This window comes from Embiotoca jacksoni, unplaced genomic scaffold (genome assembly GCF_022577435.1).
Source record: "Embiotoca jacksoni isolate LCO1_2020_lvr unplaced genomic scaffold, fEmbJac1.0.p SCAF_12, whole genome shotgun sequence".
In the NCBI taxonomy this organism is placed as follows: Eukaryota; Metazoa; Chordata; class Actinopteri; family Embiotocidae; genus Embiotoca; species Embiotoca jacksoni.
In genome coordinates, this window is record NW_027185252.1 from 11,572,351 (window position 1) to 11,599,981 (window position 27,631).

The 27,631-nt window shown below is 39.7% G+C and overlaps 1 protein-coding gene across 2 annotated transcripts; it reads right to left on the reverse strand.

Annotated features, from left to right (window-relative positions):
- Nucleotides 1-298: 298 nt before the first annotated feature.
- On the reverse strand, nt 299-26,955 carry col21a1 (collagen, type XXI, alpha 1). 2 transcript variants are annotated; one of them, XM_069144826.1, is made up of 29 exons: nt 26,853-26,955; nt 22,323-22,456; nt 21,566-22,126; nt 21,305-21,470; nt 20,997-21,225; nt 19,299-19,472; nt 15,983-16,060; nt 15,087-15,170; nt 13,912-13,974; nt 13,441-13,494; nt 13,290-13,343; nt 13,162-13,215; nt 9,298-9,351; nt 9,155-9,208; nt 9,025-9,078; nt 8,620-8,673; nt 6,517-6,561; nt 6,383-6,436; nt 6,242-6,295; nt 5,143-5,196; nt 4,858-4,929; nt 4,408-4,443; nt 3,805-3,849; nt 3,119-3,151; nt 2,880-3,026; nt 2,700-2,754; nt 2,430-2,621; nt 2,273-2,350; nt 299-2,108 (listed from the first exon to the last, which is right to left on the reverse strand). In XM_069144826.1, exons 2-29 carry the CDS (start codon nt 22,417-22,419, stop codon nt 1,921-1,923), a joined length of 2,883 nt encoding a protein of 960 aa, XP_069000927.1. In that variant the 5' UTR covers nt 22,420-22,456; nt 26,853-26,955; the 3' UTR covers nt 299-1,920. The 2 variants fall into 2 exon arrangements, with proteins under 2 accessions (XP_069000927.1, XP_069000928.1); XM_069144827.1 differs by lacking the exons at nt 299-2,108; nt 2,273-2,350 and having other exon boundaries at nt 2,507-2,621; nt 2,880-3,022.
- Between the last annotated feature and the right edge of the window lie 676 nt (nt 26,956-27,631).

A 27,631-nucleotide genomic window follows, 5' to 3' on the forward strand; every position in this document is an offset into this window, starting at 1 on the left:
CTCAACTTTTGTTTTTGCATCCTCCTCTAGCGGCCGCAATAAAACTTCAGCCTGGTCCCATGATGAATGTGGCGGCTCAGGAGTGTAAAAGGAGACACTTGAAATCCGAGAGGCCCGTCTTAACGAGTGAAAGAATAATGACAGAGCCTTTTAATCACCTCAACTTATTGAAGTCTGCGTGTTTATGGAAGAGAGCTCCAGCTGCATTCACCGAGCATCATGTTTTTTAGACTCTATCGGCTCAAACACGAAGTCAAAACTTGTTTTATTATTATTAAATACACCAACAAGTGCGCCAGCTTGTAATGTGCTGCACTTAAAGGGAGACCACAGTACAGTCATAACTCCAATACAGGAACAGATAAGAGATTAAAAAAAAAAAAAAAAAAAAAAAAAAAAAAAAAAAAAATACCACAAATATGATAAGGATACCGCAAATGCAATATCACAAACCACACACCTGCGTCAGGTCTTTGTATGCTACAATCATTTCCATGTTTATAATTATATAAATTCCACAAGAAAGTATGAAAAAGTTGGTTTAAAGCAGAATCTTAATGCAAAACGCATTAAGTACACAAGCATGCTGGGATAATGAAAAACATAAACAGGCGTAGGTTTCCATGTGATGGATGGCTACTGTCCAAAGGGAAAACAGTTTCATTCTTGGGTAGGCTATAAAGTCACTCCTCCATGCTGGGATGTTACCATTCAGCGACATCTAGTGTCCAAATCCAGAACATTTAAATTGTCATTTCTGAAGTGTCACTTCCAGACACACACTCACACTCACCCGTCTGCAGAAGCTTTCAAGCCGGAGCTGTACTCATCCAAGTTTCCTAAAGTGGAAGAGCCAGGTAAATGATCGCTCTCTCTCTTTTTTTTTCTTCCACAGCCATCACACTTCATCCTTTTCGATGCTTCAGTAAATGGAAATTCTCACTTGCAGCACACACCAAAAAATTCCAGGAGAGATGGATGGTGTGATGGAGTGAAGAAATTGACCTCAAACTTCAAGTTTAAAGGCGGGGCAGTAAGTGCAAAACAAACTAAGTTGAGATATTTGAAATCTTGTTTTTAAAAAAAGAAAGAAAAACTCATACAAAACACAAAATATTACAATTACAAAAGCCATTTCAGACATGTCACTGCCGAAATAAACAGTAATGACACTTTTATAAATAACAATAAAATACCTGCTACAGTAATGGAAGATAATGAGGAACAATAAATGACATAAAAGGTACAACTAAAATGTCAGCATGGTTGGCGAATCTTTAAACATTTTATATCCTAATTATAAGAGTATGACATGTGAATGAATGAGTATTGTGAGTTAATCTTGCACAACATTAGCTGTTGTAAAAGTCAAACTGAATGCTGCAGGAACACAGGCTTACAGGAGCTCATAATCAGGTAGAGGAAATCACATCACCTTATGTGCTGGAACAATTTCAAAGCTCATTTATGGCAAAATGATTCACTAAACATTTTATTTATAGATGAGAAAAGTTGTGATTTTTTTTTTGTGTAGCACCCTCCACCCAATGTGTAGTGAAAATTCAAAGAGCGACATGCAGTGAAGAAACACTAGGGGGCGATAGAGGAGAGCGTACCAGCCACACTGACATACAAGAGTGCAGTGCTAGAGTTCAAGGTGCTCACGAGAGGTATTTAATCGAGCTGATTATTGACGCTCTTCACGCCATTAGAACCTCCGAGCATCTTCGAAGACATCTAAATAAAGATACTAAATACCATCGGAGAGACCGTGATGCTGACTGAGAGCACGTAAAAGGTGTCAGAAGAGGTACGTTTTGTTTCCGTGACGGAGAGAAACTGTAAAGGTGAGATCTTCCTGAGAATGGCTGTTTGTTCTGCATCAGCTCTGGACTGGTGCCTGCGGAGACGCCGTCTGCATCAATAGTTTGGGCCCTTGCTGTAAGGATCCCGCCTCATCATGCTACCGTAGCACAGGGATGAATCACACACCCCAGGCTGGCCGGGGATGCCGGGGTTACCACTTTTACCCTCCATCCCGTTCAGACCAGGAGGACCAGGTTTACCTGGAGGACCCAGTCTACTGTATCCCTGGGGACCCATTGGACCTGTGGAGACACAAATACTTGGCCGTCATCAGTTCAAATAGAAGGCACACAGCAGAAAATCAAATCTCAGAAATCTATTTCAAGTGTGGCAGAAAAATCTCATCCACTTGACCTTTTGTCAATAAAGTGACTAGTGAAACCGAATAATACATCACATTATTTACCTGGAGGTCCAGGTGGCCCTTGGTCTCCAGTCGTGACCCGACCAGGACCCCCCCTCTCCCCTTTGAAACCTGGTTCTCCTGTAAACACAGTAGACTTCATAGAGTAGTGCAGCAAAATAGCATCAATGACTTACTGCTGACTTAATTCTGCTTTTACCTTTGAGTCCATTCATTCCAGGATGCCCCGGCCGACCAGAGTGGCCTGGCTGTCCCCTGGAACCACTAAGTCCTGGAAGACCCCGGAGTCCCTGGGGCCCGCTGGGACCTGGTGGACCAGGAGATCCTGGCCGGCTCTGACATCTGGTGCAACTACTCTGCTGGTTGCTCAGCAACAATAAAGGCAGCTCGGCTGTGAGGATTGATAGTGAAAAGATGTCAGACGGTGAAATCATGCAGAAACAGCTCATCAGTCTGTGATGATACTCACCCTGAAGAATCTCTCTGCAGATTTGTTGAATGTGACTGTCTGACATTTCACTGGCCTGTAATACAAAGTGATGGATTCATACGTCACTTCATTATTTTAGTCAGTATCATGTATGACATCAGGATAAAAACTCTATCAGTGATTGTTGAGAGTTGTTGGCACAGTGTGTGTCACACATACAGATCTTCCTTCGCGTCCAGGTGGGCCAGGGGGGCCGGTATCCCCCGGCAAACCCCGGGACCCAGGTAGGCCTGACTGACCCGACTGTCCAGGCCGCCCCACTTGACCTTCTTGACCTCTCTGCCCCGGATCGCCTGCTGTCCCTTTCTGGCAAGAACACCACCTCAGTGTTAGCAATACAAATGATTAGTCAGGTTTCATGCAGATAAACTATAATCACTTTTTTCAGCTTAACATACCTCTCCTTTCAATCCCTCCGGACCAGTCGATCCCTGTCAATCAAAGTCAGGATAAATTATTTAAATCTGCAACAGAAAGTGCTCAGAAAATACTCTGATGACAAATTCTCAAAATAACAAAGAATCTGCATTAAAATCTGCATTAAAATTGGTATTGACAGGCATCTATGGTGATTTTAGGATAATGTCAACATAACGTAAATATTAGGCACCAATATTTTTAATTAAAGCATGGCAGATAAATGCTTCATGTTACTGTAGCACCACCTAGAGGTTAAATAGCATCACATCTTGGCAGAATATCTTCAACATAGGATAATGTCATCAATGTTTAGTTGTATTGGCACAATGTGTTGAAGTATTACGGTGATTTAACTGCAGGGGTCTATGCCTAGAAGAAGTTGGCAACAAGTTATCGGAGGGAGCATGTCCAAATACAAATATGTACCAAATTTGGTGAAGAATAGATTAACTTTCTGCATTAAAACATTTGAAGATTGGAATATGGATCAGTAATGCTTAAAAATAAATTTCTGAATCTCTCCATAAACTAGAAAGTTGAATATCATTCAATAAAAGCAGGGTTTAGTAAGTTTTGTTTATTGCATATCCATTTGTTTTCCTAGTAGTAACCATATTAACCAAATTATTATGAAATTACAAAGCTGCTAAAAAAAAATACTCACGTGAACCCCTGGCTGGCCATTTTCTCCTTTTCCACCTTTAAGTCCCTGATGAGGAAATCATTAATTTAACATTATAAAAACACATTAAATCAGAGTTTTTACAGTCAGTGCTATATGTGCAGCGTATGATACTGTAGATTAAAACATCCACTCAGAACACAATGGTTGATGCATATTTATAGTAGCATGGATATTAACGTGCTTGTTTTTCCAAACCCCGATATATGATGTGATAACTGAGACTTTATTTTCACTGGATTGTTGTAATAGCTTGAATTCTGTGTTGATGTCAAACTATTTCACCACTAAGAGAGATTCACCCTTAAAGACTGCCCACAGTGTTGAATATACAAAATAATTGTAACTGTGAATTTAGTCAAACAGATCTATAATAGCTAATGTTTTTGGACCAAAGTTGACCTTGAACTTAGTTATCATAATACAACACCCATTAAGGATATGTTACACCCATGCTGATTTAAAACAGTAACAATCTCTCCAGTTTATGAATAATTTTTGATTAGCAGTACAGAGGCCAAGAATATCAAGACACGATCTGCTTGTGTGATGTAAAGGTGAAAGTAATTCTGCCTTGAATCTTACCATCTCTCCTCTTTCACCAGGATTCCCTCTTTGTCCCTGATAAAAAAAAAAAAAACAGATTATCACTTTGACAAATAAAGTTCCAAATAATTCACAGAAAAAAATGATTGCCAGAAAACATCCTCACTTATATTATAATAAAGACCTCTCACATCTGACTACAAATGCCTAAAAGTAAGATGTGGTAATGAAATTGCAGAAACAATCTATTACCATTCTTACCTAAAGAACGAATTGTGAGGCTGCTGATATGCAAGTTGAGTCAATCTCATCTTAAAACTGGCATTTCTGGAGAATTAACATTCATAACTAAATATCACAAATGTACATTTCTACATTTGACTTTACTGTGTTAACCCTGACTAGTAAACAAGAACAAATTATACATTTTTGACCGGATGAAAGGGGAAGAGACATAATTGTCACAAAAATTATAGTAAAAATAAATACCTTGCTTCCATGCAGGCCCGGCATGCCCGGGTGACCTGGCTGACCTGCTAATCCTGGTTCGCCTGCACTTCCCTTTAAAAGCATTCAGTGAAACACCAACATTTAAAAACAAGAGCCCACTTTATTTACTCCATATAGTGTAGTATGTAACACTGCCAAAAATACTAAAACATTATGAATGAAGAAATTTATTTGCTCCCTTTTTTGGTTCAGGAAAATATTACTGTTATTCAAATCAGAGATAAACCACCTGGTTCACATTAGATTATTTAAATGGAAACATACCACAAGCCCTGGTGTTCCTTTCATACCCGGACTTCCACGTTCACCCTTATTCCCCTTGATTAAGAAATAAAACACGTCTCATGTTACAGAAAACATACAATGAAATAGCATCCGCACCACCTCATACTAGCCACTATAGTGCAGTTGATGTTTTCACCTTCTTATCATAATTAATTTTCACTGATGCGTGCGGAAGTTTGAACATACTTTCATGAGGTTTTAGGATTCTGCAGCTTGACGTTTAATTGTGTCGAGTCATATGCTTTCTTTTCCAGTCGAACAAGCCTCAGTAATTGCAGTCTGAAGCTCTGCCATAAAATCAAAGTATTGCCTGCCTGTCCTTAAACGAGGTTTTCACTTGTGTGCCATTTACCAATACACATTGGCTTGTTAAAGGCAGATCAGCTAATGAAAAATGATTTGGAGACGGAGCGTCCAGACCAGACTGCTTACATTTCCACCAAAATTCCACTGACGAAAGCAGTCGGGTCAGCTCATCGCTTAATTTAGCTCCACTGGTGTGGCCAAGAGATCGTTACTCGTGCTAAAGTGTATTTTAGCAAAACAGTGACCAAACAAAACATGTAATGCTGCTGACCGAAGCAGCTTTCTATGCTTGTCAGTCCGCTCCTTCCTTAGAAAGCTTTAACGATTTAACATTATGTTCTGCATTACATTTGGTACAGGCTGGATGATATAGAGATGGGGAATGTAATGTCAAATAACATCACGGTGCACTGATCGGCTGCACTTGTTGGCAGCTGCACTACATTGTGCTTGGAATCAACTTGAATCACGATATAGCTCTGCCTGTGGCTTGCTAATGCCAGCATGTGTGGATTCATCTGCAGTTATTGACTTTTCTGGGTCACACTTTGAACCAGTACACTCAAAGCCCCAGGGATGTGCAGGGGGATGAACTCACAGTATATTTACTTCATAGTTTTCCTTTTTAAAGGTTTAATTTAAATATTTTTGATCTTGAATGGTGAGATCAAAGTCAGTGATTCTTTCTGCTGGCTTTAATGTAGCAATACAGTGACACTTCAGCTGTTAGAAGGAGCTCAAATATAATCTTATAACAAGCATAAATGATTACCTTTGGCCCAGTTGGTCCTTTTAAACCAGGTGTGCCAGGTAAACCCATTTCACCCTGCAGCAGAGTGAGGAAGACAGTTCAGAGACAGTGTTTCCACTTGAATGTGCAATGAACTGAGTCACAAGTCGTCTATTAACTTACAGGTGGCCCAGTTGATCCTTTGAAGCCCCTCAGTCCAGGTTCACCAGCTTCCCCCTTGAATGAGAATCATGGCAGTCAAATATAATCCCAATGCATGATGAGGGTATTTTGAACATATATTAGGAATTTCTGACCTTTTGTCCATTCAGGCCTGCAATTCCTGGCAATCCAGGCATACCCTGAGACAAATGAAAGAGATGATACTGTATTAAAAATCAATATATTTCAGAAATTATTACACAGAATTGTTTGTGAAGCATTATCTACTGCTGGAGATTTACATGGTAGAAATAGAAGTGGCCATCCTGCCATTATCTATACCCACTTTATCCTACAGAGGGTTACAGGGGGCTGGAGCCTGTCCCAGAAAGGCGGCCTACAGCCTGGACACGTCGACAGTCCATCACAGGACTTAGAAGTAGCATTTTTGATAAAATAATAGTTTTTCATAAGACGTGTTTTTGAACAGATACGGAAAATAACAGTTCCACCAGTGCAGAAAAACTACATGAATTTCACATGTGCAACAACTGTGTGACCGCATACATGTGGTTGTGCAATTGTGAAAGGTTTGCCTAAGGTAAACATGTGGCTTTGAAACATTTTCATGGTGGGATGTGTGAAGCCCATGTAGATTCCCATGTGAAAACCTTTCCACATATTTCCCCCATGTTATAAAATGTTGCAACATGTGGTAAACATACATGTGATCACGTGCCCCATGTGGAATACATGAGAAACGCGTGTTTTTTCTGTAAGGGCAGTTTACTTTGTTTCATGGTTCCAAAATGATATTGTGTTAGCAACGATTAAAGCCAATTTCTTGATAGAAGTACCTGATTATAAGGTTATGGTGCACCAAGAAATGTCTATCAATATGTTACACTCATCAGTTAGTGTTGGATAGTTCAGAGGAAAAGTGGACACATGTTTTGGGGCTTTTTGAGACCAAATTCTTGCCAATAATAATCTAAAATAAAAATGTGTTCTTTACACTAACTCAATATTTGCACTACCAGAACCATGAACAACTGTACTCTCCTTAGATGAACTGTATGTGCTGCAGTTGAACTGTGCACACCTTTTATGCGCTTCATTTATCTATGCTGATAAATACGATAATACAAAAAGGGGTTTAAGCTGCACTGGGAAAAAAAGAATGAAAGCAGATACAAATTTACAAGTAAATGTTTTAATACACTTAAGGTTTATTCAGTTCAACATGCACCAAAACTACCCTGGAAAGCCTCTTTAGTTTTTTTGGTCTCAATTATTTTTTTCTGAGATAAATACTTGCAGATGCTCAGTGCCTGCCTCACGCTGAAGATTGAGTAACATATGTGTATCGTGAACAGATCAGACAGGAAGACAGAGAGACAGAAGTATAGCTAGAGGCAGACATGTCCACTCACAATCTACACCCACAGGTGGAGAAATCTCCTCATTGGAGCCCACACTGAAGCCCTGCGTCGTGTTTCAACGTGAGGAAGTACAGTACTAATCCTGTCTCCTTGGATACATCTTTAACTCTATTGTTCTGGTGGGGAAAGATGGCTCACAGCCTTGTGGAGCAACTGACTCATCTTTTGCAGGCCCATCGCAAACTTTTGGACAGCGATTACAATCATGAGCAGTTGGGCAGCTGCCCAGCTGAAACACTTTCTTCCTAAAACAGATTTGCCAGAGCAGCACAGTGTTCCCTCCATGAGTTACTTTGACTGCCACAGGGTATAGCCCAAGCCTGCTTCTTACATAACAGGGTTATCCTGGGATGAACTACAGGGGAAATACCCCTAATTTACTGGCTGTCAGGGTTAGTCTCCGTCCTGCTGACAGTATGTTCACACAAGGCAGTCCTAACACAACAGAAAATATGCAAGCAAACCTGTGTGATCCATAAAAGCCTCTATGATATTAGCCTACTTTCTCTTCTGTTACTTAAGAGTATCATTTCATGTTAGACGATTTGTGAAGCATTGCATAGTGAATAACTTTGTGAATTTCAATGTAAAGTAACACACATCTCCCAATTTCTGGTACAAACTGCTCTACCAAAAAGTAAAAATCGAAACCACATTAGAATATTCTATTTTAGATTTCATTCATGTACATTTTGCATCAAATCCCTGAAGTCTGTGAGTTCAAGTGAAGTAACAAGAGAACAGCAGCAGCTGAAGCAACCTCCAAAGTACCAAACAATGTACAATTAGTAGTGTCTGTGTGTGTTTACGACTCACAGGATGGCTTTCCCTTCCATCAGCACCAGGAATACCACTGGCTCCAGCTTCTCCCTTAAAATACATGAAAAAAATTAATACATTTAATTTACGTCCACATTTCTATTCATGAGCCACCAACACACCAAATTGACCACTGCTTCATACATTCTACATGTCATGTTGGATTTCTAAAATAGACATCTATCTAATATGTGAAGAACACCTTTGATGTTTACAAAGTCAAATGGGGTTTGGAAAAACACAAGAGGGACTCCAGCATCTGTATGATTACATTTCCATGGCTGCAAAACATCAACAGCACAACAGCAAAAAATATGCACACTTATCCAAACTCATTCCTCTACCATTCCCCAAATCCCTGGCTGAGCTTTATAACATGTACCGCTGTCAAAACAAGCAGACCTTTTGACCAGATCCCCCTGGAAATCCATCTTTTCCCTCTCTCCCAGGTGGACCCTGAAATCATAGAAAATTATTTTATACACAGTAATAACCACACAGGTGGTCTGGATTGATTCAGAGTTATACATACAGTTTCTCCCGGATAACCACGCAGCCCAGGAGGTCCCATACTTCCTTTTTCTCCCTGGAAATGTCACACAATCCAGTTTAAAGTTTTTATTGTGTCATGTTCAACAACTGAGCTATGTTTAATAGTATCGTCTTCATTATTACCAGTAGACCAGCTTTTCCTGGTAACCCTGCCATTCCCGGGGACCCAATGGAGCCCTGAGAAAAGTTAAAATAATCATTATTAGTAATCATTTCTTCACCTTCTGAGCTGGTTTGGCTTATTTTAACCGTCTGAGAGTAATGAATCCAAATCTAATTGACAGCATCATTCATGTTTGTAATCTAAGCTGAAGCAAAACAACTCTTCGTCTCAATATGATGAGGAGGCACATAAGTTATAAAGATAGCCCTTCATAGAGTCATTAATAAGTCTGCATGGTGACAAATATGCAATCAGTGTGTGACATTAGACAGCAGTGGTCATTTTTTTCCGAGGATAAATAGTGAATTTAAAAATTGGACTGGGACTTCAGGGAGTGACGTCCTTTACTGCATCATGCTGGCAGTTTAAAATTGATCTAAAACTGGACGTTAGTTTTTTTTTATCTGTTGGAAGTTGCCTGAATGAACTATGTGTCACTGGATTTTCACATTTTCACAATGAATAATTATGACTTTGGAACAAAGTGCGAAATGACATCACTTGCTTCCTCAGATTTTGCATTCCTCCATTTGAAAATATGCAAGGAGCTCAAGGAGGAACAAATTATTGCACAGTGAAAAACCAAATGACGCAGTTTTTACTGGCTGACTCACTGGATGGCAACCATTTTGTTAAAGTTTTGTTTGCAAAATGTTTTTTGTATATATAACGTTTTTTATTTGGTTTGAGCTGAGTTTTATGGTCAGTTAACAAACAGGTAAAACATTAATATTCCAGTGGTCTAAAAATACACATCAAAATCTCCTCTGCTTTCATTATCACTGTAGTTGTCTGTTTGCTACAGCAACTCCAGTCCAAGACATGAGCTATGTCAGAGGGATTTAGAGTGCGGGTACCGCAGACTGGCAACGCTGCAGCAATGGGCAGTGAAATCACAATCATAGAAGCCAAATGACAGTGTTTATGCTTTATTTGTCTTTATGCTGCAGTGAGTTTTGTTGAACTGTACCATTTTGTGAGGAACATAAAGCAGGAACATCTGCTAGCCCACTGTCACTACAAGCAGAGACTGGAGGAGTACTGTCATAGGCAGATGTGATAAGGAAGTAGGCTAACAGGTGTGTTCACTTTCCAAGCTGAGCTGTGGGTTTCACAGATTTTTCTTAATGAACGCTTCCATTGTAGTGTTAATGAACTGCAGAGATCAATATCACAGCCTTGATGCCCACATAACTGGTAATAAATTGTTCACTCAAAGGTGATGAATGACTGTGGTGAAGAACAAGTATCACTGACTGTAAATACACAAACAGAGCCTTGAATTATGTGCTTCTGACTTAATTTGGCGGACATCTCGTGTTTCCGTTCTCCGAATGCTACGCCAGGAAAAAGAGACTACACCCTTGGGTGGTCTTACAATATGGGAATCATTTGGAGAAGTAGATGCAAATGTGTTTGTATCCAAAGAAAATCATATGCTCTACAAGACAGATTCAAAATGAAGAGCTCTTCGAGCTCCCTGCTGTTTGAAGAATGGTTTGTCTTCAGAGATTACATGGGGGCTCTTTAGATTTCCTGGAATGAAAACATATATTGACCCAGAGGGAACATCAGTTTCCGAGTTCAAAAGTTTTGTATTTTTTGACTTGGCTTGAATGCAAAATGGTTATATTTTGAACTGTTGAGGATCCAAATGTATTACTGTTTCATATAAAACAGGTTGCTTTACATATTTTTTAACCATAGTAACGACATGACTCTATATGGACAACGTTAGTCCACCACTTCGGTCCAGACTGAAATAACTTAGTTCTAATTGGATGGATTGATATTTTGTCCAGACATTCATGGTCCCCAGAAGAGATATTTACTGACATTAGTGATCATCCGACTTTTCCAACCATTGTGATTATCTGTCTCTGTTTAGCTATGACTTTTAGTCATCCCATCCCATCCCTCCGACGACCCTTCTGTCCTCTGTTCTGGCTCTCAGCTGAACTCTACACAACAAAGTCTACGCCAACTGTCTGACCACTTTACAGCAGGGATCTCCAACCAGTAGATCGAGATCTACCCAGAAGATCAAAGTCGCTCTCAGAGGAAAAAGGTTGAAGACCCCTGCTTTACAGACGACATCTCAACATCGACATCGAGTTACTCAATGAAAAAAAAAAATCTTTCAGCACTTCCTACTCTGAACATGCTTTCTCTCATTTGTCCAAAAAGGAAGTTCTCCCACTTTTTGTTTAATATTTAGCTTTTACTCCAATATGGTTTGAATACTCTTATTATCTTTGGACAAAATTCTCTGCCAAACGAATGTAATGAAATGTAATGTAATGTAATGTAAGTAGATGTCAAAGTATGGGATTTTAAAAGAAAAGTAAAAGCCACGATGCTTTTATGTTTAAAGTAAAACTGGAAAGGGGATCAACAGATATATCTGTCTGATCTTTAACAGTGCACTCCCCCATTGTATTCTCTGTTATTGTGATTTTGTCAAAACACAAAGTGGAAAAGACAGTCTGACCACGAGTAAAAGCTTAATGTGATATATCCTGGACCTTTGAGTGATCCTCATAATGGCGGGACAGATTGTATGGGAGGATTTGCTCCAGGTGTGGAGATGTGTCTGCAGCCAGCTGAGACCATTTCTAAAATGACATCAACTGCTTGAATTGTCCTCCACTTCAGCCAACTGGCAGGAGACACCTGCGGTACTCTGATTACAAGGTAGGATGATAGGACTGGCTTGATTCAATCTGGAGGTAGCATTACCTCACTGTACTTTAAAGGCTAAATGTTGTTCAGATGAACATAAAAGTGAATGCTTAAGTCCGCAGTGTCTGTGGTTGATGGTAGCTGAATGAAACTGCTAGATCACTCAGAATCTGCATTTCTGCAAGGAAAACTGTGAGGAGAGTCCTGGCCATCTTTATGTTTATGATAACAGTTTGCATCATTTAATTTGAAAAGCTGGAGGCAGGTGACATATTTCAGTTCACAGATGTTGTGTTCTTGTGGCTGAGATGCTTTTCCCTCCTCACACATTGTCTTGAATGTTTTCTAGTCGTGTGATTGAACAGTAGAAGAGGCATTATTGCATCGCTGTGTTTTGATTTATAAATGTCTTTTACTTTAAATTTGTTTAGCCATCCAAGACAAAGAGATTCTCACTTAAGCCTTTAATATAAAAGAAATCAGGTCAGCTTTTATCTGATGCAAGAATAAACATTCACTTTTTTTTTTTTTTCTTTTCTTTTTTTTTTTTTTTATCCCTGTATTGTAGAGGGGAGGGAGCACTACAGCCAGGCAGGTCTGCCTAAATTACAAGGATTTTCTTTCTAACTGATATCCATGTGAGTCATATAGTCTCTGTGGGGGTGTGATTTATTTTGTCGCCATGACAGAACATAAATCATTCATATTGCTGTGAGTTGACCTACATTAACACCAACATTGATCCTAATCTCTTTCTTCTGTCTCTACCCTCACCCTTCTGTCTCTACCCTCACGCTTACTCTGCAGAGAGGCTTTCACTCTCCCCAGAGATTTGGCTTTATATTCAAAACATATGGTTTCTAGAGTGATTGATGCAACCATGTTCAAATGCTTCAGGTTGATTTTTCTAGCAGGGATTTTCTGTCAATTCTGCATTTGATCTTATAAAAAGAAGATTTACTTTGACAATTCAATGTGTCTTTGTTCTTCATTTTAACCATCACTTGTTCTTTCTAATGAAATCTTTAAGTTTTGGTGCATTCTGATATTTAGATTTTAGATATATAATACTAAACATCATCTAGATACCATGTCAGAGAGCAAAAATGCAGTCACCGCAGTTGAGTAATTAACATCATCACCTTCTCTCCTGGTTGCCCGGACGATCCTGGTAATCCAGGCATCCCCCTCTCACCCTGAAAGAACAGACTTGTATTAAAAAGTTTCTTTTAGTGGTTATAAAATCAAATGTGGTTTGTGACCTTCCCACCGAAACACCGGGGCTTCCTTGTTCGCCTTTGTACCCATGTGGTCCACGGAGTCCCTGCCAGGAGGAAGACAAAAAACACCTTTAGACGCTCTACACTTGATGCTTATCACTGACCTAAATGTTGACGCAGATTTAATGATTATTGCTTTACCTCTGTTCCTGATGGACCTGACAGGCCTGGACTCCCTCTGACGCCAGGGATACCCTTTGGATTTTAAAAAGATAAGAGATGCATGCATTTGGTTAAAACTTTTGAGTCCCCCTCAACTGTGTGCATGTTCCGTGGGTGATTCGAGGCTGCGGGCGGATTGTTCCTCAGAGTTTTTGATCATGCTGTAGAACATGTGGTTCACTGTTGGACGGTTTTCATCACACAAAATCACCACCATGCAGCCAGCATTGCTATAATCAGAGATGCTTTTTGTTTTTCCCACTGGAAAAATAAGTAAATAAGCCTATTTACCACTGTTTTTGAACATACTGCCGAAGTCCTGACCACATAGAACGAACACACAGAAACCATCATGACTGGAATGGATGCATTAACTCAAATGGTTTTCTCAGAAGCTGCTGTTGGTGATTATGTACTGTATGTTTGTATATTGAACTCTGCAGTACTCACAGGCTTACCATCAGCACCAGCAGCTCCAGGCTGACCAGGTATACCACTGCTCCCTTGTTCTCCCTGAGGAAAGTGGAACGGGATAAATTAAATAAATAGTTTGTATAAAATAATCGATTAAAAACATCTCCGGTAACAGTATGCTTTCTCAGAGTGTTGATTTAATTTATCTATAAACTATGTTGAGCGGGCTGTAGTGTAAGACGCTCTCGAGCACTCTGTGGGGTCATGAGGAACATCTGCCAGCCAGCAATGCTCCCGGCATTTTGGATCTATTAGTAAATGTAGTAAAAGCATACCAACGACCTTATAAACACAAACATGCTTGTCCCCATGTAGGTTTTATTAACAAAGAAGGTTTTTTTGCCAGGCTAATATCTCTGAGGTCTTTGTGTAAAGGCTTTTATGACCGGGGCTGCTGTTACTCAGTTGATGCCCTGCGATCAATAAATACAAAACATGTAGCTTTTATTCCCCAGTTTGGTAATTTTCCATTCCAAACAGTGTTTATCTTCGTCAGTGGTCTGGTTTGCTTTAAGCAAACTGTACAGCACTACAGGATCTTACAAGAGTAACCAAGTCTGGAGAAAATAGGTCACTTGGTGCGTCCATAATTTGTAATAGTGCGAGTTTTCAGCAGGAAACTGAGTATGTAAGAGATTAAAGTATTAAAGCCTCCCACAAAAAAACAGTTTCTGGCACAAAGGTAATCTGTGTTTACAGGCTATAATGGTAGCATTTGGTTTTGACCTATTGGCAAAGTGCAACCTCATGTCTTCATCATACAGTATAATTATTTGCAGCATTTAGAAAACACCAGGGAATGCAGTGCACATTTCACCAAGACTGAGCTGTAAAAGAGAGCAATTTTGAGCTCTGTCTCCCAATAGAAGCCATTTAGTGTCTTTGTCATTCCTGAGTTTAGACATGAACAAACAACGTTAAAGATTAAAGTTATTTCTTTCTTGTCAGACCACCATTGTTTAAAGTAAATAATTAAGCTGCTGACGAGCTCGACAAAGCAGGGCTTCATGTTGAACTCGACTGTCTAATTTCAAAGACTGTACATTTTTGTGGCGTGATATTCAGTATGGCATTATTTTCTGATTAGGCATTAAAAAACAACATGACAGGACAAAGAATAAGAGGAGCGAGACAGTAGAAATAAAACTGACCTTCAGTCCTGGAAGTCCAGGGGCTCCAGGAGGGCAAACACAAGGTTCTTGAGTTGGTTCACTGTAATCTGGACTGTTGGAGCACTGCAGTAAACAAGCAGAACATCACATCATGTTCACATAGTATAGAAAAGCTCTGATGTAACCTTTGACCTATTTTTCTCCCTTTGTAGGGTGGCAACTATTTTCATTAGTGTTGAATTTGTCAGTTATTTTCTCGATTTATTAATTAGAAATGTCCATCAAAATGTCCAAAAACATGTTTAAACCACAAAGATATAAACTTAAAAGGATTTAAAACAGACAAAAATACCCTTTCCTCACACTCAATCAGCTGCAACATGAGTGTTTTTCTTAATATATATATTATTGAATTTATTACTCTTCAAATGAGTTTCTGATCATTTTTCTTTTATTATCTAATGGAAGAATTGACTTATTGATCAACTCTAGTCCTTTATTAACTGCTGCTGGCTGCGATTTTGACACCGGCTTTCACAATGTCTAAGCCAGCACAACAATGGGCTTCACAAACACAATTTGAGCCAGCAGGCAATACAAAATATGTACTGAGTGCAACATGTTTGAAGCTGAGCTATGGGTCCTCCTCCTGCAAATTATTTTAATGCATTAACAGAAGTGACTTAAAATTAATATGCCGAGTTTCCACATTCAATCCAGAATACAATACTACTTCCAGAATACTGTGCTGATGAAATATAAAGCAAGAAAACATTGTCTTATTTCATGCAGAGGAAGGTGTGGAGGTGACTGATAATGATTGACTGGTGGATCTCAGAGCAGAAGCAGATGTAGGTGGAGGAGGTGAGAAGTGAGTGAAAACAATCTTTTGGACTTAAAAACAAGTGCAGATCCAAGAAGAGTCTTGTACTTACAACTCCGGGTATTTCACATGCAGTCTCTCGAGTATTCTGCTCTGGGTCGCAGTAGATACGAAGTTTCTGAATTTCAAACTAAACAAAAGAAATTATTATCAAAAACACAAAATTCCACCTTTTGATACTCTCAACCAAGCAAACAAAACAAACAAATTGTAATACGGGGGTAATTTTGCTGCATGTACTTCAGTTTTATTGGTGCTTTGCCACTAATAGATGGAAATTGGTATTGTATAACTGCTAAAGACAAGATTAGTACCTTCATTGGGCATTGAGCTGATGCATGTTGCCAGAGCTCCCTCAGTGTTTGGAAGTGTTCTGCAGTGGCGTTACACTATTCTTCCATTATTTTTCGTTTCGTTGATGCTGATGGTGAAATGGATCCAGAAACTCTCATGGACTGTTTCACCTCAACTACCATGTGAGCATGTAGAAAGATGATCCTGACATACAATTTACATTATCTCAAGCCTCATGAAAACATTTGTAACTGCATGATTGAGGATATTGATCAACCTAAAACAATACAGTAATGTTGCTTTTAAAGCTATAGACAGCTAGATCTATATAGGTCTGATGGTTATTTTTCCAAACACAGTGTACTTTAGTGGCTCATTTAGAAAAATCTGTTTGCAGTTATAAGTAAGTTTATGCAGAAATGATACTTACAGAAGTTGTGTAAGATGTAAATCAACTTTGTTTAATTGCTTAGTAGTACATGATCCTTATAACAAAGGATCAGGCCACACAACAACATTCATTACCGAGCTGCAGTTCATGTGGATAATATTTACCACCATAATGATGTGGTCACATACAGACTGGCTTAAGAGATGTAAAAGTCATGAATATATTATGTTGTTCTTTTGAAACATAATATTTTCTGCCCAAATCATCTCCATATATAGATACAGTGGTGTGAAAAAGTGTTTGCCCCCTTCCTGATTTCCAATTTGTTTGCATGTCTGTCACACTTAAATGTTTCAGATCATCAAACAAATTTAAATATTAGTCAAAGATAACACAAGTAAACACAAAATGCAGTTTTTAAATGAAGGTTTTTATTATTAAGGGAGAAAAAAAATCCAAACCCACATGGCCCTGTGTGAAAAAGTGTTTGCCCCCTCCTGTTAAAACATAACTTAACTGTGGTTTATCACACCTGAGTTCAATTTCTCCAGCCACACCCAGGCCTGATTACTGCCACACCTGTTCTCAATCAAGAAATCACTTAAATAGGACCTGCCTGACAAAGTGAAGTAGACCAAAAGATCCTCAAAAGCTCGACATCATGCCGAGATCCAAAGAAATTCAGGAACAAATGAGAAAGAAAGTAATTGAGATCTATCAGTCTGGAAAAGGTTCTAAAGCCATTTCTAAAGCTTTGGGACTCCAGCGAACCACAGTGAGAGCCATTATCCACAAATGGAGAAAACATGGAACAGTGGTGAACCTTCCCAGGAGTGGCCGGCCGACCAAAATTACCCCAAGAGCGCAGCGACGACTCATCCGAGAGGTCACAAAAGACCCCACGACAACATCCAAAGAATTGCAGGCCTCACTTGCCTCAGTTAAGGTCAGTGTTCATGACTCCACCATAAGAAAGAGACTGGGCAAAAATGGCCTGCATGGCAGAGTTCCAAGACGAAAACCACCGCTGAGCAAAAAGAACATTAAGGCTCGTCTCATTTTTGCCAGAAAACATCTTGATGATCCCCAAGACTTTTGGGAAAATACTCTGTAGACTGACGAGACAAAAGTTGAACTTTTTGGAAGGTGTGTGTCCCATTACATCTGGCGTAAAAGTAACACCGCATTTCAGAAAAAGAACATCGTACCAACAGTAAAATATGGTGGTAGTAGTGTGATGGTCTTGGGCTGTTTTGCTGCTTCAGGACCTGGAAGACTTGCTGTGATAAATGGAACCATGAATTCTACTGTCTACCAAAAAAATCCTGAAGGAGAATGTCCGGCCATCTGTTCGTGACCTCAAGCTGAAGCCAACTTGGGTTCTGCAGCAGGACAATGATCCAAAACACACCAGCAAGTCCACCTCTGAATGGCTGAAGAAAAACAAAATGAAGACTTTGGAGTGGCCTAGTCAAAGTCCTGAATCCTATTGAGATGCTGTGGCATGACCTTAAAAAGGCAGTTGGTGCTGGAAAACCCTCCAATGTGGCTGAATTACAACAACTCTGTAAAGATGAGTCGGCCAAAATTCCTCCACAGCGCTGTAAAAGACTCATTGCAAGTTATCGCAAATGCTTGATTGCAGTTGTTGCTGCTAAGGTTGGCCCAACCAGTTATTAGGTTTAGGGGGCAAACACTTTTTCACACAGGGCCATGTGGGTTTGGATTGTTTTTTTCTCCCTTAATAATAAAAACCTTCATTTAAAAACTGCATTTTGTGTTTACTTGTGTTATCTTTGACTAATATTTAAATTTGTTTGATGATCTGAAACATTTAAGTGTGACAAACATGCAAAAAAATAAGAAATCAGGAAGGGGGCAAACGCTTTTACACACCACTGTATATTCTGTATAAATATGTTTGTCATGGTTCATGATACTATTTTTCTTCATATATGTTACAATCAACATCAAGCTGTACTAAAGATTTTAGTTTAGAAATCACTGCATTATTTGATTTTCATTTGTTACTTGTATTTTGACTCCTTGACCATCATTATGGCCACGATTGCAACATGCCAAACCGCTTACATATGGGTCTAAAGTATTTTTAAATGGGCCTTTTTTCATAATAAAAAGTGTTATATATTTTCAATTAGAATAAAAGCATGTATGAAGCAGAAAGCAGCTATTCTTCTTTTCTGTAATTCAAATGAGTTTCTGATAATTTTTCTTTTATTATCTAATTTCATTAAAATGTTACACTATGTTTCCACAGATGTATTTGCTTCAGGGTTCAAGAAACTGCTCATCATCTAGATTTCAGAGCAAATTACAACACAACACAATTATGATTTATTACAAATACAGCATTTTTGGTGCAAATTATGCCAATTGAGACAAATAAAACAACTATTAACAAGACCCTGTGGACAAAAGGGCTCCTTTTTGCCATGGATTTATTGTCCACAGAGTTTAAACATGTCTCTTAGGAGGCAGCAATAAATTGTGGTACCGTGTGATGAAGCTGGAAACATACATCAGCACTGAGTTTGCTTAGCTATTCATTAAACAAACAGTTCCCTCTTTCTATAGTCAAGTTCATATATTATTGAATTACTCCTCTGCGAGGTAATCAACATGTATTTTATGACAATGGGGTTGTTGCCACTGGTAGACTTACTGGCACTGTTGTTTCCTTCGCGACATATTTTCCAATTTGGGTTTTTCCATTGATGAAAATGCCGACCGGGGGCTCCAGCGTTAACGTTTCAATTTCCAGGTCGTCAACATAAAGAGTAACATCCTCCTCGGTGACCAGCAGTCGCAGCTGGTGCCAATTCTCATCAAACAGTTTCTTTACACAGAGAAAAAGAAAAATGGAAAATAATCATTAATGCATTAGGTATATCCTGGTGTTCTGATAAAGACATTAAAATCACAGAGCAGGAAGCCGGATGAACTCGGTAGCCGCATGGGACAATTTGATGTGTGACCTTTTTCAGAGCCAGAAAAATCAGAGAACACACAGAAAGGCTACAGTCAAGGATCAAACCAAGAGATGTCCTGTTGTGAGACAACAGTTTTAACCAGTGCACCACTGTGCCGCCCATGTTTGGAATTGGTAATAGAAAACAGCATGCAATACATTTTCAGATCACCATGATCACTGTGTTTTGTTTCCCTGAGAAAAAAACATTTTATTTATGTACTGCAGGTTTTAAATAAATTATAGACGATATATTCTTTTTTTCAATTTTTCTGACAGAGTTGTGTGCTACGAAATTTGATGCATTGCTGAAAAGAAATAGCCTGGGACTCCCAGACCCAGATTCACTGCATGAATATGTAGGTCTGGCCGATTTCCATTCAGGACTGTTTCCAGTTGTTTCATCCTAATTAGCGCAGACCTCTGGTTCATTTTGAAAGTATTGAAGCAGCCTTCAACAAATCAGCATGGACCACTGTATCACGTATAGTGTGCGCCGCTACCCAACAAGCTGTAAACAACCGATACCTACTTTCCCCCCAATGTAAGACTATGCAACGGCATGTTTGTAAATGACCATTTCAGAGTTTGTATCGTGAATTTCAGGATATAAGGAGCATTGTTCTTTGTAGTTGGGAGAACTGTTTGCTCAACTCTAGCACTGCTGCCATTGTTGTAACCACATTTCGAAACCAACTTCAACATCATGTCACTTGCCCACCCCAACTGGTCACTGATTGGTCCATTCTTCGGAGTGGCTGAGGGAACCTTCATGTGAACAGGGTTTACAGACTATTAACAAAAAAGTACGCCGTGTACAATAGGTGGGTGAGATCAGGCTAGAAAGGAAATTCTTCAACCCCAAAGTCACATTGACTTAAACCATTTCTTTCAGAGTTGCATTGCATGACATAATAAAGGGAAGACTAAAGAGATAAGAAATTGTTTCAGCCTATTAACAGCACACTCCAGCAATTTAACATTGCACTCTCAAAGTCAGTTTACTCACAAGAGACATATTCAAAGAAGAAATCCAAGCTTTAGATACCGAAATATTCTAACATTTAGTCTCTATTATGGGTAAAGCTCCAAAAATGCTGGAGCCTACATTTCCCAGGATGCAACACAGTGTCTCTTTGTGTTACCCTATCTGCCTCGTAAACATCTGCTAAAAAATAATTGCCTCAAAACCCAATCAGAGACAATCTTGATAACATCAAAAGGGTTATTTTTTCCATATTTGATGTAGTGCTTACAAAAATGCAGGGGACATTATACAGCTGTTTTCGCAGGGTGTGTAGTTCTCTCTTTGAAAAGCAAACTGATCTTAGTTTGTAAAATCAGTGGAGTTTTAACACTATTTCACAGATATAATACACATAGCTAACTTACTCTTGCTGTCTGCTCTGAAAATTTGACAGTCTGAGTTCCACTTGGTGCCTTGCTGGTTGTGGTGAACATGACGGTGCGGTCCTGACCGTTCAGAGTCACCGCCATCTGAGGTTTCCCATCACGTGTCTGTATTCTCCACAGGTCCCACTCCTCTGTAGCCACTGATCCTGTATACCTCAGTGTGGCCACAAAAACATATGATGGAGGCAGACCATCAGGGAACAGGGTCCTGTATGACAAAATAATAAAAGGCAGTCAAGTTGTGAATGCACCAATGATGAAGAAAAATTTAAAGTATCAATGATTACCGTGTAGCTTCACTTAAGTCAACACGAGATGTCACTTCATAGGCCTTTGTGCCGTAATATGTCCCTTGTGTCTTCTTTGCTTTTTTAGCCAAATTCAAATGGAAGAGAATATCAAAGCCTTTCTCATCACGGGAGTCGATAGGAATTCTGGCTGGACAAACTGTCTCTGGAATAGACAAACAGTAAAATAGAAAAATAGACACGTAAGGAAAAATGGAAGAAATGAGAACAACCACTTGTAGCTCAGACTTTGTTGCTTACCTTCACACAGTTTCTGTCGTATGACCTGTATGATCCTGGAAATAGCCTTATAGTCCTCAACTGAGAAGACGTAAGTAGAAAATGGCTTGTTTGCAATGTCCTTCAACTCAGCCGCCTCTGTCGCTGACCCGACACCAATCGCAAACAGAATGACTCCTTTTTTCCTCGCTTCCTCGGCTGCCTTCACAACTTCATCCTGGGACTTCCCATCTGTGAGGACAACTGCAATTCTGGAAACGCCTGATGGGCCTCGCTCTGAAAGCCCAAACAGTTTGTCTGTAGCAAACTTAATGGCTGCCCCTGTCTTTGTGTTTCCCCCCATGTACTCAATAGACTCCATGGCTTTGATGAGGTCTTTGTTGGAGGAGTACTTCCCCAAAGGTATTTCTAAAACAGTGTCATCGCTGTACTGGACGACTCCAACCTGGGTAAACTTCTGTCCAATGTTGAAGCTTGTTGTTATGTTGACGACCCATCGCTTTACTAGTTCAAAATTGACATCCTCAACACTCCACGAGCCGTCTAGAATAAAGACCAAATCACCGGGTGCAGTCCTACAACCTGAAGCAGACAGAAAAAAAGACAATTAGCAAAGTAAGATAATGGTTTAAATAAATCATATCTAATTTGATGGGGTACATTGAATAAAATGCATTTACACTTCATAAAACCACCTTTTCTCGGCAAATAGATTCAACAGTTTTAAATGGACAACAAGCATTACAGTGTGAGAAAATGAAGACAGAACGACTCTTACTTCTAATCTCGTCATCTTGAGCTGCACTAAACAAATGGAGAAGCATGAAGCACAGGCATCTCAGGACACAGTGCATGGATGTCGCTTTGTAGCCCATTATGCAGCAGTACCAACTTCCAGTTGTGTCCAATTTCCTGCAGGGAAAGGGAGAATGTGCATTATTAGCTGTCTGGTTGCTATTTATTCTGTCTTTACTCTATAGGCTTTGAGGTCAAAACCACACGAGTAATAATAAAGTGTGAGCGATACCTTGAGCTATATGACAAAGATGTTGCCTGCCTTTCCAGGCTCTGCAAAAAACTCATTAAAAAACTCAAAAACTCAATTTCAACAACAAATGAATAAATAATTGTGAACACTGAGGTCATGTTGATTGTATGAGTCAACAGTTTATATCGCAGTTGATGCATTTTATATTGATCCATAGATATTAGTAGAGAGGAGGGTGCACACACAAGCTGTCTGGGTGTACTGCAAACGATACTGTATACACTATAGAAACGGGCTCAGTCATCGATCAGTGGCATTGGGGCAACGCCCAAGTTAAGCACAGAACAGACAGGACAATAGTGTACATTCACTGTGGTGATTGAAATCTTCATAGAAAAAGACCCAAAATAATGTAGAAAAATATGCTGAATAATTAATGTAAAAAGCAAGAAGGTATGGTCCAGCACAAATACACAATTTCTGCTGGACCTAAAAAGCTCATGAGGCGACTTTGTGTGCAAACCATCGCTCATTTATAACAGCTCATTTATATTCCTTTGGCATAATTTTACACTCCACGTGGTGAATATCTCTTTTGAGTTCAGTTTTTGGTCTCCACTGACAAAAAGAAGTGGTTCCTAAGCGGCTAAATGCTGCTCTATCTTCACTGGTATAGTCGTGAACTTTGTCTGGTGTTTTCTGCTGGCAGGAAGCATTGTTATTGTGTCTGAAGAGAGCTACTTGCCATGACTAGAAGCAAGCTGAATGAGAGCAGTGAGAGTGAAATATATAATGAAGTTTGTGGGACATAAAAAACAAAACAATATGCTTAAAGACATTAAAAAAAAGGTCCATAGAGCTAAGAGGAAGTGCCGAGTCGGTTGATAATTCTCTGTATCTCTCTTCATTACAAGCAATACCTTTTTTCACACGGATATTTGATTGAATTCACATTTAGAGAAATTGATTAGAGCAGCTTTCAATTTTAAGTTAAATGTGAATATTTTAAAAGCACAATACAAGAACACTAAAACACTTTATATAAATATCTTTTAGGCATCAGCCACACACATAAGATCAACCATATTGTGTCATAATACAGGATAAGTATTCACTATGAGACATACCATCTTTCCCAGAGTAGTAAACCACAAAGTGAAACCCCACAGGGCACCATGCTAAGTCGAGGACTCTCAAACCACCACCCAGAAAATGACGTGGTTGAATCTAACTGAGGATATCAGGTGCAAATCCCTTCTGCCCTTCTTTGCTCTGCACACTGTGTGACTCTCCAGAAATCCCTAAATCACTTACTCGTACCACTAATACTCTCTTAACTCTCACACATCCAGGCTCCATGTGGCGCACTCCTTCTTTCCAATCCTGCCTCAGTTCACCTAAGCATTTTCCCTTTCAAGCCTCATCTACCACATCCTCATATGGCACTGTCAGCTTTACTATATAAACAGCGCACTGAACCTCTGACCACAACTGCCCCAAAACCAGTGCTCACTGTTTCCTGTGGGATTATCAGCTGTTTCCTCAAATCTGCTGCCTTCTGCCAGCCTCTGCCCGCCTTTGGCCCAAATACAATACGTCTGCCCAGGAAAGCTTCTCTCCTACACTTTTGCTCCCTCATAGATGAAACCAATTGTCATACCTTTCTTCCCAGCAAGCACATAAAGTAATGTCAGCCCGCCACATGCTGCTGAAACACTTATGTCATCAGGTGTGCCTTTTTAAGATTATTTTACAACCAAGCAAAATGCTTTTAAGTGTTGCATGTCTGAACATATGGGAAAATGACTTTTTGGGAAGATGTTAGCTAAACAATTTATACAGAAGATGAATCTCTTTTGGTTTGCTTCCATACTTTTCATGTACCTCCAGGTCTGCTTCTTGTTTTCTTTTCATCACTTTGCCAGTTCTGCTACAGTAGTTTCTCTCGTGCTGATATTTTGCCCTCCAACCACCTTCTTCTTTTTCACTTGAAAGGCTCACTACGTCATAATTTCACTGTGCCCAGCCCCGAGGCTTCCTCCTGCACACCAGCACATCGACATATTTGCTGCATGGCTGAAACGTGAGAGTGAAGTTTTAGTAAAGTAATCTCAAGGCAAACGCAATAATTTTTCCTGTAGCATCAACTAGTTACCATAAATGGTATCTTATACATGCTATATTTACTGTTTATTAAGTTTATCTCAGTAACAACTAAGCGCTAATATTGTAGCTTGTACCGCAAACAACAAGTATCATTATAGTCAAATGCATTGTTCATGCTCATGAAATTAGAGATGAAATGGGACACTATAAACAAAAAAAGAAAGAAAAAAGAGCAATGTAATGACCTACAGAGAAAAAATCTAACATTTAATCGTATGTTGTTGCTGTGGCTGCTCTAATAAATTGTTTTTTACGACAGTTTCCAACACGTGAAAGCAAGAAACTGCTGACAGCCCAAAAGGAAACAGTTATAAATGAAGACCAGATATGCTGCATACAGTATAAGAAGCAGGGCTGGTGGAAGGAATTTGACAGAAAGGAACAGACCCTACACCTTATAGCTGCTTGTGATTGTAACACGAGTAAGTCAAAGAAACATTGGCCAGGATATAACCTTTGACTTTTTAAATGCTTTTTCCCTGTGCAGGCAAAGAGGGGTCACACTCTTTAACATGTCTGCATTTTTCCACCATGTAAACTTGAAAGAGGCGTTAAATTACGGTATTGTGCAAGCCGTTTCCCTTCAGACTTTTTCCCCACTGAGCTGGAGGAGTTCGTTGGAAAACCCCCTCACTGGCAGCGTCCAGCCAGGATGACTTTCCCCTCGACTGACTTTCCCCAAACTGAGTGTTTCTACACCTCAGCTCGAGCCACATGGAATTCATTCACACCATCAGACAGTGAATTTCCGGCTGTGGACAGTGACTAAACACATGTAGTCGTAATGAAGAGAATCAGCCTTCCAGGAATAAAAACGCAACATTACATGGGCAGTGCTATCATGCTTGGAGCTAGAGAGTATGTATAATGTAGCAGAATTAACAGGTGTGCTTGTGTTGCAGGTCAGTGCCCGGCTCCAGTGATCTCTGATGTTATTGTGGCAGGTTTTGGTTATGGCGGAACCGCACTGCTAGTATGCAGAATATTAAACAAAACTCTAAAAGATGAAATTCATTCATTGTAGGTTTAGCCTGTTGTTTCTTGCACTGCTTTTCAAACTTAATACGATTTATGTAAGACTTATTTAGTAGCAGTTTAGTTCCAGCTGGAGATGCTGTTCAGGAAGCTGCTGAACAAATAAGTTCTCACATTTCCCCAGATAGCATTTCGCTGGGTGGGCGACTCAAAGATTTTAATGATAGTATCAGACTTGAAGTTACTCTTGAATTGTTGTTTCGAAAGAAAAAAGATAAAAGTAGATTTTCCTATTTGTTTTGTGCCTGTAGACAACGTAACGGAACCGCAGGTTTTAACTCCAGTTGAACTGTTGAAGTTACAGATATCTGCTGTAAATTTGGCAAAAGGAAGTTGATCCATTCCAGAAACAACAACTGCTGTTCAGCATGAGCAGCAGTTGCCAAGTTCAGGGATATTTATTGCTGCCAAATTCTTCAAGCAACAAGGGAAGGCAAAGCCCTATCAGTTGTTCTCTGAAGAAATCTGTTCGAGTCATCCAAACAGTTGAATAATGTCTCGTAAAACATTCTCTCATTGAGGTTGTACAACTTTTCAGCTAACATGTCTGTGGTCTGATGATCAGTTAATTTTTCATGACAAAGATTAATGATATACAGGTCTGGAAAAACTGTGTGAGTACAATACATGCAGAGCTGTGGTGCACTGTCCGGTATGTTTGTAGACATTCAACAGATATGACGAAAGAAAAAAAAAAAATCCTTTTACGAGAAATGAAATGGCCAGGAAAAATCTCCAGCCATTCCATTCATTCTTTTCATAGCAGCATAAACAAGGGACTGATAACTTAGTTAATGTCTTCAAGATGGAACTGCAGCAGAGACTAAGACACCAAAGTAGACATTGATATGAAATGTTACAGATCTGAGCAGTGTTAAATCACAGCATGTATCAAATGCGTTACAATTAGCCAACAGGTTCACTTCAATAATCAAAAACAGCTTCTCTAAAAAAGCAACACTCAGAGGTTAGCTGTCTGATGATAAAATGTTAAATATATATCTGGTTATACCACAGTTGTATTTTCATACATGCAAGCTGCAAAACAGCATATCTACATTTCAGAAATACAGCATGCTGCCTCGTGAAAAAAATGACACAAAGTAAGTCAAAAGTTACCGGTAAGCATCCGAGCCCTTGTGTGAATTCCCATTAATCCTCTCATTGAGAGCCGGTGATCAATACTGTTCACAGCCCAGGGATTACAGGAGGTGGACTTGGAGAGAAGAGCACATGTTTCTCTGGTGAATGAAAGCCTGCCCTTTCTAAGAGCTCTCTCTTGTCTCCTCCGTTCCTGTCCTTCTTCTCTCCCACCACCACCCCAATGCGCGCACACACACACACACACACACACACACACACACACACACACACACACACACACACACACACACACACACCGGACTTTTACTGGCCCACAGCCACCCTCAATTACCATGGGTGGAAAGAGAAGCAGATAAGGAAACCATGAAATAGTGAAGCAGACAGCCCATCTATGACAGTCCAAAAGGAAAATAACAGTAATGAGCACAACCTCCTTCCAAGTGTTGAGGGTTTGGATCGTGAGTGGGTTGCTTGGGGCATAACCAGAGAACATGGAGTTTTCTGGAAGCAGGACAAGCATGGGATCAGCATATAACTTTCAGCTTAGTGAGACACACATACTGTACTGTTTCATGTACCTTCAGCAGGATCTGAAGTGCTCAGCAAGGCATTACACTACTGCTGTTTGAATTCCCTCTCCGTGCTTCCACTTCATCACTCAAAAGAGACAGCAGATTATGTTCTACAAGTCACCAATGAACAAGGTGTGAAAAAGCTACTACAGAGCTTATTCTGCACGGGCAGCTGGAAGTTGTTAGAAATGCAGAACTGCATCTGCTATCTGTGGAGCAGGG

Coding starts and splice junctions, on each gene's coding strand:
- col21a1 (XM_069144826.1), bottom strand. CDS start 22,419: ATGGGCTACAAAGCGACATCCATGCACTGTGTCCTGAGATGCCTGTGC. Junction 13,975..15,086: donor CTGGACTTCCAGGACTGAAG/GTCAGTTTTATT, acceptor CACTTTCCTCAG/GGAGAACAAGGGAGCAGTGG. Junction 5,197..6,241: donor AAGGACCAACTGGGCCAAAG/GTAATCATTTAT, acceptor TTCTTAATCAAG/GGGAATAAGGGTGAACGTGG.